This window comes from Pelophylax lessonae, assembly GCF_965119305.1.
Source record: "Pelophylax lessonae genome assembly, chromosome: 10".
NCBI lineage: Eukaryota > Metazoa > Chordata > Amphibia > Anura > Ranidae > Pelophylax > Pelophylax lessonae.
The window spans coordinates 55,342,838-55,360,832 of record NC_138777.1 but is presented as its reverse complement, the minus strand read 5'-3'; the positions used below and the strand labels follow the sequence as shown (position 1 = coordinate 55,360,832).

Genomic DNA, 17,995 nt, shown 5'->3' with positions numbered 1-17,995 from the left:
CCACCTGAGAATGCCGGCTACCTCCAGAGCTGCCAGGACACTTCTTGTGCCCCCTTGGTGATTGACATAAGCCACGGCTGTGGCATTGTCTGATTAAATGTGCACTTGACATCCTTGGAGATGATCCGTCCAATGTTCCAGGCACAGTCTAATCGTTAAGAGCTCCGGGATATTGATTGGTAGTGTGGACTCTTCCAGGGTTCAGACCCCCTGAGCAGAGTTTCTGTCGAGAACATCTCCCCACCCTGAGAGGCTGGCATCCTTGGTGACCACTGTCCAATAGAAGGAGAGGAAGGATTTGCCCTGCCAGAGCGCCGGAGAATGAAAACACCAGATCAGGGACCCTTTTTCACTCCAGCTCAGCTGGATTTTGTTGTCCAAAGACTGTGGAGTCTTGTCCCATTTGATCAGAATCTCCCTTGCAGGGACCTCGTACGGAACTGTGCAGAATCTCCCTTGCAGGGACCTCGTCCGGAACTGTGCAAACAGGACTGCCTCCAAGGTAGACACCATCAGGCCCAGCACTTCCATGCAAGTCTAGAGGAATGACCATCTTCTGGACAGCAGGAGGTGAATTGCAGCCTGCAGTTTCTGGAGTTTGTCCAGAGGAAGGAGCAGTCTGGCTAAGGCCGAGTGCAGAGTCAGACCCAGATAGTTTAGTTCCATGAAAGAAACCAAGGCAGACTTCTAAAGATTCCGAATATAGCTGAATTTCCTCAGGGTCCGTATGGAGATCTCCAGGTTTTCCACCAGCGCAGGAGACTCTGCTCGCAAAGGTCCAGGATTGGATGCACCTTGCCTTCCTTTCTGGGGACTGTAAATAGGTTTGAGTAAAACTCCTAAAAAAAGTTCTGAAATTGGAACCTGGACAATCACTCCTTGAAGTAAAAGGTCTTGCACAGTCGCACGTTGGAAGAAAAGAACCTTTCCAGAGGGTAAGAACGAAACTTGTAGCCAGACCGAATGACTTTGTGGACCCACTAATCTTGTACCAGGGAAGTCAACTAGTCCGAGAACCAGTATAGACATCCCCCACCCCAGATACGGGTGAGGACGCACCTTCAAGCTGAAGGGGCCTTGTCCTCGGGTCTGGAGAAGCCCGCTTTTGACTTGCTAGACCAAGTTTGCTTGGATCCTCCAGAGGAGACCCTGAAGGGCTTCGATCCTCTGTCAGTCAATCCTGAGGGATGAAAGGAAAAAAACTTTTTATGAGCCGAAAAGGAGGGCCCACATCTACGACTAGGGTCCTTGCCCTTAGTAGCCTGTGGAAGAAGGGAACTTTTTCCTGCTGTAAGACCATTAATGATGTCATCCAGCGTAGCACCAAACAGGCGATCTTCTTAACCACTTTAACAGCACCAAACAGGCGATCTTCTTAACCACTTTAACACTGCTCACTGTGCTGCTACTGCGGCACAGTGGCTCGTTTTTGTCTGGCGACGTAGACCTACATCACCAGACATTCCCCTCTCTCGGCGGCGCGCGCACCGCCGGAGGCTCGCTCCCGCTGTATTCAGTCACATCGGGAGTCGGGCCAGGGGAGAAGCGGCAGTGATCACCGCTGCTCTTCCCCGATCGTCGGGGATCGAGTGTGGAGATCCGCCCGCTTGTGTAAACAAAGCGGGCGGATCTCCTAAGTGACAGGCAGGGTCAGATTGCAGGTATCAGCATAGCTGAACCTGCGATCTGTGCCTGTGTCACATAGTCCCCTCCCCCCACACACGTCAGTAAGCACCAGGCATACATTAACCCCTTGATCACCAATAAAAGTTAACCCCTTCCTTGCCAGTGTCATTTTTACAGTAACAGTGCATATTTATAGCACTGATTACTGTAGTAATGTCACTGGTACCCCCAAAAATGTCTAAAATTGTCAGTCAAGGGTCCGATCTGTCCACCGCAATGTCGCAGTCCTGCAAAAAAAATCGCAGATCGCCGCCATTACTAGTTAAAAAAAAAAACAATAAAAATGACATAAATTTCCCGTAGTTAGTAGCTGCGATAACTTTTGTGCAAACCAATCAAAATACGCTTATTGCAATTTTTTTTACCAAAAATATGTAGCAAAAAACAAATTGGCCTAAAATGTTAAAAAATTTAGATTTTTACATTTTTTTGGGGGGGGTTTCATATGAAAAATATTGTTATTTTTTCAAAATTGTCGCTCTTTTTTTGTTTATAGCGCAAAAAGTAAAAATCGCACAGGTGATCAATTACAACCAAAAGAAAGCTCTATTTGTGGGGAAAAAAAGGACATCAATTTAATTTGGGTACAGCGTCGCACGACCGTGCAATTGTCCGTTAAATTAACGGACAATTGCCACTAGTGGAGCCGCATCCAAAGAGGCATCACAGATAAACTGCAGCCCTTGGACCAGCTCAGCAAAGGCAGGGGGGAGCTGTTCTCCCTCTAGGTCACCACGTAAAAGCTTAGCCCACTTGGTCAGAGTCTGTGACACCAGGGCAATGGTGAATATCGGCCTCAGTGCTGAACCAGCCAGGGTGTACATATTGCGGGCCACAGCCTCCGTGTTCCTGTCAGCCGGGTCCTTAAAGGCCGGGGACTCTTCAACCAGAATCATGGCTGCCTTGTTTAATCTGTAAACCAGAGGGTCCACCACCTGTGGAACAGTCCACTTCTTAAAAAGGGACTCCTTATAGGGGTATCACCTAGCAAAGCGCTTAGGGACCTCAAGGAGATGCTTTAGTCATCCCCACTCTGTAGTGACAATTCTGCCAATAGGAGGGGAAAGATTACACCTTTGCCGATCTGGATGGCTTGTGAGTGCCAAAGGGACTTGTTCCTCCGTCGCAGCTGCGTCCTCCATCTTTAAGGTCTCTCACACAGATACAATCAGTGCATCCCCCAGTGCCTTTTCATGCGCGGTAGCAGAAGTGGAGGAATCCTCCTCACTATCTAAGAATTTTTTGCCAGCGCGTTGCTTTTTTGCCAGCCCGTCGCCCAAAAGCCAACTCCACCCGGGACACAAAGGACTCCAGGCCTGCTCTCAGTGCGTCAATGGATAGTAAGGACATGGAGGGCCCTATGGCCTCAGAGAGGGGATCAGGTGGGGAGTATAAACTCTACCAAAGGACCCCTCCTGCTTTGGAAGCACACCCGGTTGCCAGTCACATCACAGAGCCCCAATCAATCCTCAGCAGAGAGAGGACCCCACCAGACTCACTACGCTGCAGAAACCAGGCACCACAACCACCAGGAGAATCTGCACTGAACGTACGGCGATCAGGAAAGGAAAGGATCCAGGCATCAGCACCAGGGGATAAGGAGGGGCTCCCACTGCCGAAATCGCCACCCATAGGGCTCCACTGTTATGGCTTCCGCTGTTTTTTAAGGCAAACCACCGCAAAATGGCCACTGGACTACACAAACATGGCCGCTGTGCATTGAAGCACAAAGGCTACAAGAAAATGGCGGCCCTGTGCGGAACCACGAGGCTCCCGAGGACACAAGAGAGATCCCTAGGCCTCAGGACAGGCACAGGCAGGATAGGGGGCCCTGGCAGGAGCCCCCACCAGGTACAACACCCCTGCACAGCCGATCGTCTGAGGGGGGGTAGGATGAGGGGACAGGTGAGGGGGGTGCCTAACAGGAATGAGGGGAACCCAGGGGTCCCACTGTCCCATGGCGGGGCCCGCGTCCACCTCAAAACCCTCCAGGGGGAAAGGGGGACAGCTATACCAGGAACCAGGCAGACGCCGCTCCAGACAGAACCCCTCGCCATTGAAATGGGGGGGGGGCTGTCGGCCAGGAGGAACACTGCGACTTGGGCTAAGACCCGGTCATATGTGACCTCGCAAGACCCCATCCGGTGGGGCCTGTCCTGGCCGACCTAGCGTGGAGCTGAAGTCTGCGCACGCTAGCTGGCCAGACTGGGGTGACCACTGGATCTAGATTATCCAGACCTTTGCCCATGCCAGCAGTTGATTGTAGATCTTACAGGAAAAACCAGAAGAAAAAAATGTATCTAAAATGAAACATTTTGCCAGGACCAGAGGTCCCAGCAAGGAGCTAGGTTCTTACTCCTGACTAGGCAGAAAAAAACTGAGTTTAAACCAATGGTTAAGAATCAACATTAGTATGTAAATTTATATTTTTGTGCTGGGCTGCATTCATATCCATGGTGGGCCACAAGTCCCCTCCCCCCCCCCCCCCCACCCCTGGTTTACATGGTATTGTTTAGAAATGTCCTGTCACAGCCACATCAGTGGAACTCTATCAATATATTCTATAATTTATGGTCACCAGTAGTCACAATGATATAAACCAGTCTGATAGAAATAAACATACACTGCTGCCTACCTATCTCAGCTGTGATGCACGCATCTCGACTTGATAAGTATGGCAGTGTACAATTGCCGAAATTGCTGGATGGTTTGTTTGAAGGCTCACCGTTCCATGCGTTGGTTCTGGATAAACAAAGTCGTTTTACTGAGCTGTCAGATATGTTGGTTATCCTTTCTCTTTGTGAGTTTGTTTTGGCTATTTCTGTGGCAGACCCAACATTTTTTGGGAAAAGCTTTGGTACAGTTTGTCCGCTACTTTCTTCAAGTGTGAAATTAACAGACACATTATTTCCCACATTAATATTTTCTTTCTCCACACTCAGTGGTTCACCGCTCTCCTCTGTTATCTGACAAATATTGACACTATGTCCATCAGTGAGCAATCCTCTTCTAAAATGTACATCACTTTTGTTTGATCCTCCAAGCTTTTCATCTTCCCTCACATGGGGACACATTTCTCTCCGATCTCCAGGTAAATTTTTAACTTCTGAGACATCTGTTTTCTCCAGGTTTGACTGAGAACCCTGGCAGTCCTGCTTATGATCTGAAGAAGACTGCAAGTGCATATTTTTTACTGGTTCCTCGCAGCTGTTCACATCATTGCTTGGCAAGGAGCACAAACTCTGCTCCTGGCCTACACTGCTCTCATTTTCTGCTGTTGTGCCACAGCTGGGCCTTTCTATGTCCTCACAGTGTTTGCTAGTATCTTCTAGGCTTTGGTTATTTTTTTCTGTTTGATAAGAAAGAGGGGAATCTTCACAAAATGTAGCTTTGCTCTCGTTTGTTACGTTCATTGGTCCTATTTTAGTCTGTGTATTTTGATTATTGATGCAAGAAGCTGTGCTCCACTCTGATGTGCAACAATTCTGAACTGAAGAAGAATCATTTTTCTTATCCCAAGACAAGCTGCCTGTGCTATCTCCATATGCAGGGTCCCTTTTATTTGTACTATGCCCATTTATTAATTGTTCTGTAGTTTTAGGAAACAGTTGGGATTCCTTTGCGTGTGTCTTATTTATTAGGACACCTTGCTTGTTCTCTGTAGTGTCTGTCTTATCTATTACAATATAAACTACTTCACTTGTACCTTCTCCAGATTTATGATGGCTGCATTCTGTCTGCTGGTTTGCATCTTGGCTGCAGACATCCAATGGTTTATTATTGTCTCCGAGTAACAAGACAGATTCCATTATAGTTTGTGTCTGCAGAGTGCTGCAGCATTTAGCTGCACTCTCTCCATCTTCATCAGGATCCTGCAGGTCTGCTCTGTCAGCTGGTAGCTCCTCAATAGGTTCCCCATTACAACACTCATTTAGGCCAGGCTGAATGGCTGCAAACTTGGCTTTGTTCTCTGTAAAGTTGCTGTCGCTTCTCTGTTCTTCACAGAGATGGGCCTTATCTATTCTGTTATAAACATTTGGAAGGCTGCTCCTATCTGTATTAAAACAAAAATGGATTTAAGAAACATTAAAGCAGTACTAAGGTTGTGGTATATGTCACACTCTTCTTGCAGACAGTAACCATTTGTAAAGATGAATTGTTATGACATTGTTAAAGGGGAACACCAGTTTCTATTGCAATTACACTTACCTAGCACCAGCTATTTAAATGGAGCCATTTTCTTTTTGATTCAAGTAGATAAAAACCAAGTTACTGTCTGTAGGTTATATAACCTTAAATTGTTAATGTAATTTCAAAATATGTTAATCTTTTTTAACCTAAGTCTTATATTAAAATAATACCTAGTGATCATGCCACAAAGATACATGTTCAAGAATATGACAGGTTGTCATCCTGTCATATACATTCCTAAAGAAGACCACAAGCAGCTGTGCCGACACTAATTGTGCAAGCATGGTCCATCGCCGTCACCATCAGGAAGCAGCAATGCTGAATACATGTAGGAAGCAAGTGACTTAGTGTTTATAGCTAGTGTAACCCCAATTTTTTTTATATTTGGATTCACCCCCCCCCCCCAATTTTCTCTAAAGAAGATAAAAGTAAGAACTACTCAGTCCAAGAGAAAGAACTGCCCCGTCTCCTGCGGAAGAAATAGGATGCCCCCATGACATCATGGGACCAACTAGATTACTGCAGGAAAAGATATGGATCCCCTATTCTCAGTGGTTCTCTAACACCTCTCTTTAGAGCAAATCTAGGGGTCCGGGGCAGTCGCTTTTGGAATAAATTTGATAATTAGGGCTGGTTCACACCATATGAGGCGCAGGAAATGCGCGTTTCCTAGCGTGTTTTCTGCACTGCACAGGAATGTTCTGCCCTTGTTAGATGTGCGCGAGGTTGCCATTAATTGTTGTCAATGGCACCCCAAACGCATGCAACAACTGCTTCCATTTGTGGCTACTAAACCGCATTGTACCACAATACCACGAGGTTTGGTGCAGGTTGTACAAATTTAAAAGTAGCCCCTGCCATACTTTTTGCACGTTCCCAAGTGTGTGGCAGTCTATTGAAATGAATGAAACAAACGCATTCCGTATGAACTGGCCCTTATTTAGACTTCTACTGATGAAGTTATAAGATACTTCATTCTCAAAGGTAGAATAAACAATATCACTTTTTTACATTGGGTAATGTCTACAATCCCAACCAAGCACAAGTACACTTTCTTAACCACTTGACGACTGATGCATGGGGCCGGTGGCCGCCGGGCACCCGCGATTGCTCCCCGCTGAGAAACACAGCAGACCGTTGTTCTCTCTGAAATGAACACAGAGCGCCTGTAATCCTCCTATTTAGGATCACAGGTCTTTGTGTTCATTTTACAAGTCCCTTCCCCATACAGTTGGAAAACACTCCCCTACACTTAACCCTTTGATCACCCCTGGGTTAACCCCTTCCCCGCCAGTGTCCTTATTACAGTAACAGTGCATAATTTGGCACTGATCACTGTAGCACTGTAGTAATATCACTGGTCCCCCCAAAAGTGTAAAAAATGTCAGTTAGGGGTCCGTTCTGTCCGCCGCAATGTCACAGTCCTGCTAAAAATCGCAAATCGCTTACTAGTATAATAAAAAAAAAATTGCACAAATCAAAATTACACTTTTTTGGGGGGAATATTATATAGCAGAAAGTGAAAAATATTGTTTTTTTTTTTTTTTCAGAATTGTCGCTCTTTTTTTGTTTATAGCGCAATAAATAAAAATCACACAGGTGCTCAAATACCACCAAATGAAAGTTCTATTTGTGGGAAAAAAGGGAAAAAAGTATAGCATCGCACGACCGCGCAATTGTCAGTTAAAGTAACGCAGTGCCGGATCGCAAAAAATGGCTTGGTCGTTAAGGGGGCAAATCCTTCCGGTTAAGAAGTGGTTAAACAACTAATCACAAAGACTGCTGACTTTAATTCCAGAATAATGATTCCTAGCAGGAGCCCTTAAATCTCACCATAGACGCATCTCCGGACTCCTTCACAGATCATTTCAATTGTTCACACCAGGGGCGGACGTACAGGGGTCGCAGGGGTCCCCATGGCGACCGGGCCCCATGCTGCAGGGGGCCTGAGAGGGCCCCCTGTATGCAGGGGCGGACTGAGCGGTCGGGCACTTCGGACGTGGTCCAAGGGCCCGGCCTGGAAGCCAGGAAGGGGGAGCCCGGCCAGCAAGGGGGCCCGCCGCCCAGTATAACATTTTAACTCACCCAGCAGCGCGATAAGTAGTGGGAGCAGAGGAGGGGCCCCGCGGCTGTTGCTGCTTCGGTGAGAGGAGGAGGGCGTGCCCAGGCTAGCGCTGGATTCAATGGTGAGGGTGTCCTGTGTGCGGGAGCGTGTCGGAGTTCAGTGGATTCCATTGCCTGTGATTGTGTCGGACTCGTGAGCATGCGTGACTGTCGTCTCTCCTCTCATCTTCTTCTACCTTCATCCCTCGATCCCTGGCGGTGGTTTCTGTTGGATTGTGAGTAGTTCTTGTGGCCTCTCCTCTGTGAAATCCAGCTCCACTCAATGGTCTCTCCTGTGGCTGTGAGGAATGATCATGTGTACATACATTTGCATTATCCCACACAATTTTAATAAAAATATATGATTCATATATTTTTATAAAAATTGTGTGGGATAATGCAAATGTATGTACACATTATTCCTCAGAGGAGAGACCATTGAGTGGAGCTGGATTAGTTGCTGATGCCTTGGCCTTGCAATTTTCAAAGGTTTTCCCTCTTCCCCAGATCCCCTGTTTCTGTTTGATGTGAGTAGTTCTTGTAACATGGCCTCTATGTGAAATCCAGCTCCACTCAATGGTCTCTCCTGTGAGGAATGATGTGTATATACATTTGAATTATCCCACACAATTTTAATAAAAATATATAAAAAAATATGATTTATATATTTTATTAAAATTGTGTGGGGTAATGCAAATGTACACATTATTCCTCAGAGGAGAGACCATTGAGTGGAGCTCTGAGCTGGATTTCACATAGAGGCCATGTTACAAGAACTACTCACAATCAAACAGAAACATGGGATCTGAGGAAGAGGGAATGCCTTTGAAAATTGCAAGGCCAAGGCATCAGCAACTAATCCAGCTCCACTCAATGGTCTCTCCTCTGAGGAAAAATGTGTACATTTGCATTATCCCACGCAATATTTATAAAAATATATGATTTTTATTAAATATATATATATTATAATATATATTTTTATTAAAATTGTGTGGGATAATACAAATGTATATACAAACAAAATCAAAGTGCTATTGTGCAAAAGTGCTGAAGTGTATATAATAAATATGTAAGTATAAAGTCACACATAACTAGTCACCATCAGCTATAAACGGTGAATAGTCCAAAATGTTAGCCCCATGTGCAAATATAAGGCAGCCAAATGTGGTGATTATATGGTATACAAGCAGTAGTGGGTTAGATGGCTTGCGTCCCAGTGGATGGAATTCCTGTTGGTGGTCTCAGAGGACAAGATAAGGAAGAGGACTCCTCATAGTGTCAGCCCGGTTCACATTAGTGCAATCACGGAGATCGCATGTAATTCGGAGCGCACTGCTCCTAAATTACATGCGACATGCGATCTCATGTGCGGTGCAAACTATAGCCATACACTTTGTGCTACTGACATTGCACTTGCGACCAGCCCTGGCGTTCCGCCACCAGGCTGGGAGGGAAGGGCCCCGTCCAGGGGCCCTTTATGGTTTCTTGCATCGGGGCCCTGAAGGTTCTAGTTACGCCACTGGTTCACAGACACCTAAGTCCTTTACACAAGATACAGTTAGTCGACACATGGTGCATCTTCCAACCACACATGAAGGATAATACTGTACACTTCTCTAATATACTGTACATAAATCATATTCCAATATATATTACGTATTCATGACATATAGAGCACATAGTGCTCAAAAAGTGTTTGGGACTTTATATGAGATGTGGCCACATCTCATATAAAGTCCCAAACACTTTTTGAGCACTATGTGCTCTATATGTCATGTATACATAGGGATGGAGACCCAAGGCAGGAGTCTCATTTAAAGTCCCACCTATCCTCAAATGCTTTCCCATTGTCCCTTCCATTTTGCCTTCCCTCCCCCCCTCCCTTCTTTCCTTCCCTTCCCTTCCCCCCTCATGTTTTCCTCCCCCTTTCCCATACTATAATATATTACGTATTCTTAGATTATTACCTTTTAGAGGTATCCACTAAGACAAATATTCTGCAAGCTACTATCTCTGACTACCATAACTAATTACAGTCATAACTATCTTGAAACTTCCCAACAGTGCCTATCACGACTGCTCCTGGAAGCTAAACAAGTCATTGACGCCATCATACAATCTGCGACTAATTCAGACCACACAATGTTTTTGCAGATGACAACAGAAACAATAACTCCCCTTGGACAATATGGGAGGCCCACAGGGCTACAATCAGGATAATTAAACACTGGTCCACGAAAAATAAGAAATATACCCCAAATATTTCAGAGATTAACCACTTGCTGACTGCCCTATACCAGTTTTACTGCTAGAGGGTGGTAGCTGTGCAAATCACGTATATACACACGATCCTGCACTTTTGCCTGCAGGAGGTGCATGCTCAGCTGGTGGGCTGCTACTGCTGTGATTATTCACGGCACCCACCGATCATTAGGCAGATACTCAGAATTGAGCTCTACCTATGTAAACAAGGTAGAGCTCCATTCTTGGCACCAGGACACTCTTGGTCCCCCCTTGATGATTGATGTAAGCCAGAGCCGTGGCATTGTCCGACTGTATCCGGACTGGGGACCCGCGTAGCCGACTCATCCAGTGGAACAAGCAAAGCTTGATCACTCAGAGCTCCAGAATATTGATTGGCAAGGAATACTCTTCTGTCGCCCAAGTCCCCTGGGCACAGAGATTCCCCAGCACTCCACCACTCGTCCGTGGTGACCACTGTCCAAAACAGTGGCAGGAAGGACTTGCCCTGACACAAAGCCGGTGACTGGATCCACCAAGATAGAGCCGACTTTGTGAGATGACTCAAACAAATCTTCTGGTCCAATGACCAAGGATTCCTGTTCTATTTTGCCAGAATCTCTCTCTGCAGAGGCCTCGAGGGAGACTGAGCAAATGGGACTGCTTTGAAGGTTGATACCATCAGGCCCAGGGCCCTCATGCAAGCCTGCAAGGAGGACTGATTGGTTTCCATCAGCAACCTGATCGCCCTTCGTAACTTCTGTAGCTTTTCCAAGGGGAGAAAGACCTTCGCCAGTACAGAGTCGAGAGTCAACCCCAGATAAGTGACCCATACTGATGGTGACAGAGCAGATTTCCTGAAAGGGATAGTCCACCCAAATTCCTGAAGGGTCTGAACTGTAATTGAGATGTTGCCCAACAGATCCGAATGAGAGTCTGCTCACAACAGGAGATCGTCCAGATATCCCAAAATTGAAATTCCTCTCCGACGTAGCAAGGCCAGCATTGGGGCCAGGACCTTGGTAAATGGGAGTGGAGGCGAAACCAAAGGGTAATGCCACAAACTGAAAGTGCTCCTCTGCCACCACAAAGCAGAGGAATCGCTGATGTCCCTCGAATATGGGGATGTGCAGATACGTATCTTTGATATCGATGGAGGCCAGAAAATTCCCCTGATTCAAGGACGCCACCACCGACCGAATGGACTCCATATGAAACTTCTGCACCCACACAAAGTGGTTCAGAGCCTTGAGATCCAGTATTGGACGCACCTTGCCCTCCTTTCTGGGCACCGTGAACAGGTTTGAACCAAAACCTTGAGAGCGTTACTGCCGGGGAACCGGCACAATCACTCCTTGAGCCAGGAGATCCTTTACAGCCTCCCGGAGATCCTTCAAATGCTCTAGAGACAGGTGAAGATTTGATTGAAAAAAACTGTCCCCCAGCCAGGACCAAAATTTAAACTTGTACCCGGAATAAATCAGTTTGCAAACCCATTTGTCTTGAACTAAGAAAGTCCAGGGTTCCTGAAAGAAGCACAGATGTCCCCCCACCCAAGAAACGGGTGAGGGCGCCCCTTCATGCTAAAGAGGACTTGTCCGGAGAACCGGGCTGACTGGCCTTGGGCTTGCCCCAGTGCTTCTTACTCTCACCAGAAGCTCCCCAGAGGCACGAAAAAAACGCCTATGAGCGGTAAAGGCAGGTCCCTGCTTAGCACGGGGTGTTTTACCTTTGGAGGACTGAGGAAGAAGAGTCCTCCTACCGCCAGTCAGACCCTTGATTAACGAATCTAGTGAGTCGCCAAACAAACGCTCTCCCAGAAAAGGGAAATCGGTCAGGGCTTTCTTGGAAGCCTGGTCAGCCGACCAGCTCTTCAGCCAAACCATACACTGGAGGGCAATCCCCATAGCCAAAACTCTGGTCACCAGGGGAGCCGCATCCAGGGACGCATCACACAGGAACACCAGGGCCTGAGCCATCTGGTCCAAAAGTTCCATCAGCTCTAGGGAGAACTATGTCAGGGTCCAAGTTCCCTTTCAGAACCTTAATCTATTCTGTAACCATCTGTGATACCAAAAACCGATTTTAGAATAGAACCCGCCAACACGTGATGATGGCGGGAAAGGGATTTCACCCGCCTGTCCACCGGATCTGTAAAAACCGGGGAATCCTCCACAGGCACAATAGTAGATTTGTTCAACCTGGAGACCAGGTGGTCCACCTAAGGCGGCACCATCCAACGGTTGGAAACCGTCTATATGACATTCTCAAAAAAAAAAAAAAATCAAATTTTTTTAACATTTTAGGCCAATTTGTTTCTGCTACATATTTTTGGTAAAAAAAAATCGCAATAAGCGTATTTTGATTGGTTTGCGCAAAAGTTATCGCGTCTACTTACTACGGGAAAGATTTATGTCATTTTTATTGGTTTTTTTTTTTTACTAGTAATGGCGGCAATCTGCAATTTTTTGCGGGACTGTGACATTGCGGCGGACAGATCAGACCCCTGACTGACATTTTTGACACTTTTGGGGGGTCCAGTGACATTACTACAGTAATCAGTGCTAAACATATATGCACTGTTACTGTAATAATGACACTAGCAGGGAAGGGGTTAACATTATGGGTGATCAAGGGGTTAAATGTGAGCCTAGGGGAGTGATTCTAACTGTGGGGGGGGGGCGTGGCATCTGAAATGACCATAGAAACATGTGATCTTATATAGAAGGATCACATGGGCTCTATGATCATTCCATGGAGAAGAACGGTCAGCTGTGTTTACAACAGCTGACCGTTGTTCTTCTCTCAGCGGGGAACGATCGCGGGTGTCAGGCGGCAATTGGAGCCACCTGCCCGCTGCATTGGCTTCCCCGCTGACGTGCAGATGCGGGAGCGTGCCAGCGGCGGCGCACGTTCGCCCCCCTAGCCTCCTGAGAGTGAGCGCCGTACATGTACGGCGATTTGCCTGGGAGCGGCTGCCTGCCGCAGTATGACTGCGGAGGGCGGTCATAGAGTGGTTATGGAGAATTCTTGGGTCAATAGGACCTCAGATCTCTCCTACAGGCTGGAAAGCCTGAAATAAAAAAAAAAATAAAAAAACGTGCTCGGCTTTTTAGCACAATTGACAACTGCGAGGCCGGGCGTGATGTTATCACGTCGCGCCCGGGCCTTCGAGAGTCATAGAGACTGCTGGGGACCTTCTGGTCCTCGGCAGTCTCTCTGGTGTACTTCCGCCGGCGGCCGATTCCTTCTCCAGCTCGCCGATCACATGGGCGAGCTGGTAGAAGCACTGGAGGGATTTCCCCACCCGCCGCCTGTAGGAATGATCAAGCGGCTTAACAGCCGCTATGATTGTTCTTATGGTGAAGGGAATCGCCGGCTGAAAAAAAATTATATCTGAATGACGCCTGCAGCTGCAGGCATCATTCAGATATCCCCATTTAAAGCCCTGGATGTCATATGACATCCTGCGGTAAGGAAGTGGATAAGGTGCTCAAAATACACACCCAGGGGGGAATTTCCCCGAAGAAACCACGTGGCCCTGTGGTGTGACGTGTAGGTAAGGGGCAAGAAGACTGCACGGCGGCTGTTCCCTAGCGGGGAGTGCTGGATCGTGGAGATAGCAGACTGCACGAGTTTTAAAGAGGTTTTAGTGTGGTGCCCTGTAAGCACCCCGGTGAGTAGTCAATCGTTTATATTTTTAATAAAATACCTGCTTTTAAAGATAAAGCACTATTGGAGATTTACTTTTTCACATACATGGATGTGAAGGAGCTCACTGGATGTGAAGCAGTGACATTAAGGAGGAAGCACTAGTAGACCAGAACGTTTATACCACATAGTCCGGATTGGACTAAAAAGTGCACTTTGACCAACTTCACTGTGAGGTCACTGGAATTGAGGTGAGAATACACCCAAAGAGGAACACGAGTGGGGTGTGTCTATTGAGCACCTTAGGCAACACTAATAGGACTGGTTGTGATTAACAGCAAGGCAATAAGGAATTGGACTTATTTCACAGAATCAAATTAATGGACTTCACCTATACATCTAGATTTTTTATGCTGATTTTTTTATCTATTTCCACTGTCTTTTACACAGTGTTACGTTCTGCACAGATATAGTGTATTGGTATCATTATTATATATGCATATTTTGCACATGCAATGATTTGTTTATATCAATTTGCATGTTTGATTTTTAAGGATAGTTTATTTATATCATTATATCACGGCAGATTTGATTTTATTATTTATGATTGGCGTGGCACACTGATTGGTTTTTCATAGGGTCCTAAACTGGTAGTCTCATTCAAAGATAAGCTGATACAATTTAAATTTCTGTATCGGGTCTACTCTACCCCCACCAGGTTGCCTAGAATAATATTATTATTATATTATAGATTGAGATCCTATTTGTCCTCATTGTAAACTCCAACCTGGGCTATATTTACACATGTTTTGGGAATGCTCTTATAGTGCAAAATACTTGGTGAGGTCTTTAAGATACAACTGACCCTCCCGCTCTCTTCATCCTCAGCACTACTGGGTATTCAGGATGATGAACAGCGTTCTCATCACACTAAGCTATTAAAATCCTTTCTCCTTTACTATGTGCAGCACCCTCCTAGGTAGGTGCTAGTGAGAGAGTATAGTTTTTGGCTCTGTCTGCCAATCAGAGGAGCAGCAGGCAAATCTATATTGCTTTCTGTCTAGCAGAAAGCAGGATCTGTGAGTAAGGTCTAGAGGAGCGTTTTACACTGGTCCATTAGGGAGGCATGTTGGACAGTGGGAGGAAACCTGACCAATGGATACATAGGCTTTGATACATTCCTGGTGATTGGTAGAGACGGGCTGTCTCGGTGCATTCTGGGATACTGTATAAAAGCCAGGAGCACATGCTCTTTGGTTGGTGAGCAGAGTCTCGGAGGGAGGGTGGCAGCTGCCTCCTTCTCTGTAGCAGTAGCACGTGGCATCAGGGGAGCATGTCAAGGGGCCTGACCTGAGGGGGGCCGTCCTGGATTAGGATAGTCAGTGGACGGGTGTCAGTGGCCAAGGAAGAGGATAATAGGAGAGTGTCCTGAAGATAACTTGAGTTTATCAAGTCATCTGGAAAGAGACTTAACCCTAAATCCACCTAAGTGGCAAGGTGGATCAACAGCCTGGCTGTATCTACAGATAGATAACCTCCCAACGTTGTGCATAGTTAATTTGAAATATCCCATTACTCCCTTCTTCATCCCTATTTAAAATAAAACACCAAAAACAACTACAAACCCCTGGACTGATCATTGACTTGCTAACGGTACCCAGGGGGACCGTAAGTGTAATATCCAGAAGTCCTCAAGGGGGCAGTACTACATATGCAAAAAATATTTTTTTGATGAAATTGTAGTCCTCAACCCATCTGGGGGTACCTGCCTGGGCGGCTATGGTGGATGCATCCCTTCCTATGTACAAGCTAACCTATATCAATCAGGAAATTTGAAAAGGTGTGGCCCCCTTGGACCTTGAGATGAATGGTTACCTGTACTATCCAGTGTCTGGGTATGCAAATTGGGTGTTGAGCCTGGGGTATCCTTACTGTAGGAGCCACTCCTGGTGACGTCAGTAAGACGAAACGCGTAGAGCATCACCGTGTCACTTCCGCCTCCGCCTCCCCTCCCCTCAGCACGGATTTGTTTGTCAATTGCCTTTTACTCAGCATTATTATGTGAGTACGTTTGCAATAAAATTCTAAAGGTACTACACTATACGAGCCCTTCTTTCCTCATATATATACCCGGAGTACCCTTGGATTTATATTGGCCACGCTACCTTAAGCAACCATGAGATAGGATACTAAGGTCCATAGGAGCCATACCCGGCCCGGATTACAGGCATGTTACCCCTGTAGGGGTTAGGATTTCTGGTAAGTGCGGTCCTAGGAGTGAGTGGAGCACGTTTGACCCATCACAACGGCCACACTTGGAGAACCTTAAGATAGTTCACAGCACAGAAGTTACCTTCATATGTGATTTTCTGTTGAGTTGCATTGATTTCCCCAGCACTGGATCACTTTCACGTGCAATTTGGATGTTTGAACTTTTTGCATGTGCGATTCTATCCTAAGAGTTGCAGTAAATTCCTTTAGCACTAAGTCACTTTATACGTGATTCGGACATTTGATTTATACCACTTTAGTGATTATACTTACCCTGTTTGGACTTTCCCACTTGTTCAATTTATTTCACATGTCTGTGTTGGTACATATATAATAGCTTGGGTTATCAGCACTCAGTCACTTTATATTGATCCCTTTGGGATTTGCACCTTATCATATTTATTTCCTCCAGCACCTTTAATATGAATTTCTCACATTTTTTATAAATGTTCGCTATTGAGTCACTTTTCACAACCAGCACTTTATATGTTGTTTTGATTGCTTTAAGTACATTTATAGCACTTCATTGTATTATTCTAAATTATATATGACATCTTTACTGCATTGTGACCTTACAGAGACACACCCTGGGATTTGATCCCCTCTGCTTATTTTGCTTATTCATCTATTAAGCACATTGGGCAGTGCCATTTTACCTCTGCCATATTTCCATACTTTACTATAAATCCTTCCTGGATTATAGATAAGAGGTAGGCTGCAGCCATCTTTTTTATCATACATATATATACATTTTATATCCTAGCGCGGATTCCCCTCTTTTCGTCAAAGTCATCACATCGAAAGATTATTAAGCAGCAATATATTAGCTTTTGGTCTTTGAGCTTACATACACTTTAAACCATTGGGAGCCACTTGTTTAATCTGTTTAGTTACTCTTAGCTAATTTGCTAACTGAGTAATGCAGGCCATAGATAGATCAAATCTCTGCCGGTTCAGCAGGGACCTGCCGAGATTTGATCCATTTATGGGTAGGCTGATTGTACCAAAGTTCATCCATCGATCGACTTGGGTACAACCAACCTTTCGAATTTGTCACATGCGATTACTGCCAGAAGCTATAGCCACCAACAGTAGTCATTGTGTTCTGCCGGCTGAGAAGGCTCCCTACCGGCAGAACACAATAGAGCTTCAGGAGGGATTCCCTCATCAACACTGATTGTGTTGATGGGGAATTGTGGGAGGAAAGAAAATTTAAGAATCTATAGCAAAATTCTATAAGGCTTTTTTAACAAACAAGGTGCCATATAAAGCAGTGAGTTTCTGAAAGTACAATAACTCATAGAAAGCAGTTAGATCAGTTAAAGATGATATTTGATTGGTTGCAATGGGATAGCAGAACATGCTCACTTTAAATATCTCACTAGTGTAGAGCACACAATATATTAACTAACCTTTACACACAGATTCTGATGCACATTCATGAACTTCTGTATTCTGTACCGCAAGCTTATCAATGCTAGAACAGTCTGGAATTAGGTTTGTTACGTTATCCATTGGATTTTTTTGAAAGCTGTTATCATATGAACCACGTTCTTGATCATCTCCCTTAAATGTCATGTCAATATTTACTTGTTGCTGCTCTTGAACCTTTCAAAAACAGCAAAGAAAAATAACCGGTGAATATTGTATCAAAAGCTGTTTTTCTTAATGTATCTTAATGGACTATTCATTTATATCTTGTTATTTTTGGCTAGGGTTCTACTTTAAGATTTGGTTTCAAATCTAAGTCTTTAGATTTAGTATAGGTCACAAGCTTATATGCATGTACATACAGATACAGAGATGACAAGATTGTATGTGGTTATATATAGACATAACAACCTCCTTGTAA

At 45.4% G+C, this 17,995-nt stretch overlaps 1 protein-coding gene across 1 annotated transcript in view; it reads right to left on the bottom strand.

Moving 5' to 3' along the window:
* Positions 1–17,995, bottom strand: part of CCDC73 (coiled-coil domain containing 73) — a gene marked incomplete at its 5' end in the record, with an annotated part of 225,926 nt that overhangs the window by 18,731 nt on the left and 189,200 nt on the right. The window contains 2 exons of the mRNA XM_082270483.1: positions 4,322–5,740; positions 17,556–17,751. Coding sequence (XP_082126609.1) covers positions 4,322–5,740; positions 17,556–17,751 — 1,615 coding nt within the window. The remainder of the gene's footprint in view (positions 1–4,321; positions 5,741–17,555; positions 17,752–17,995) is intronic.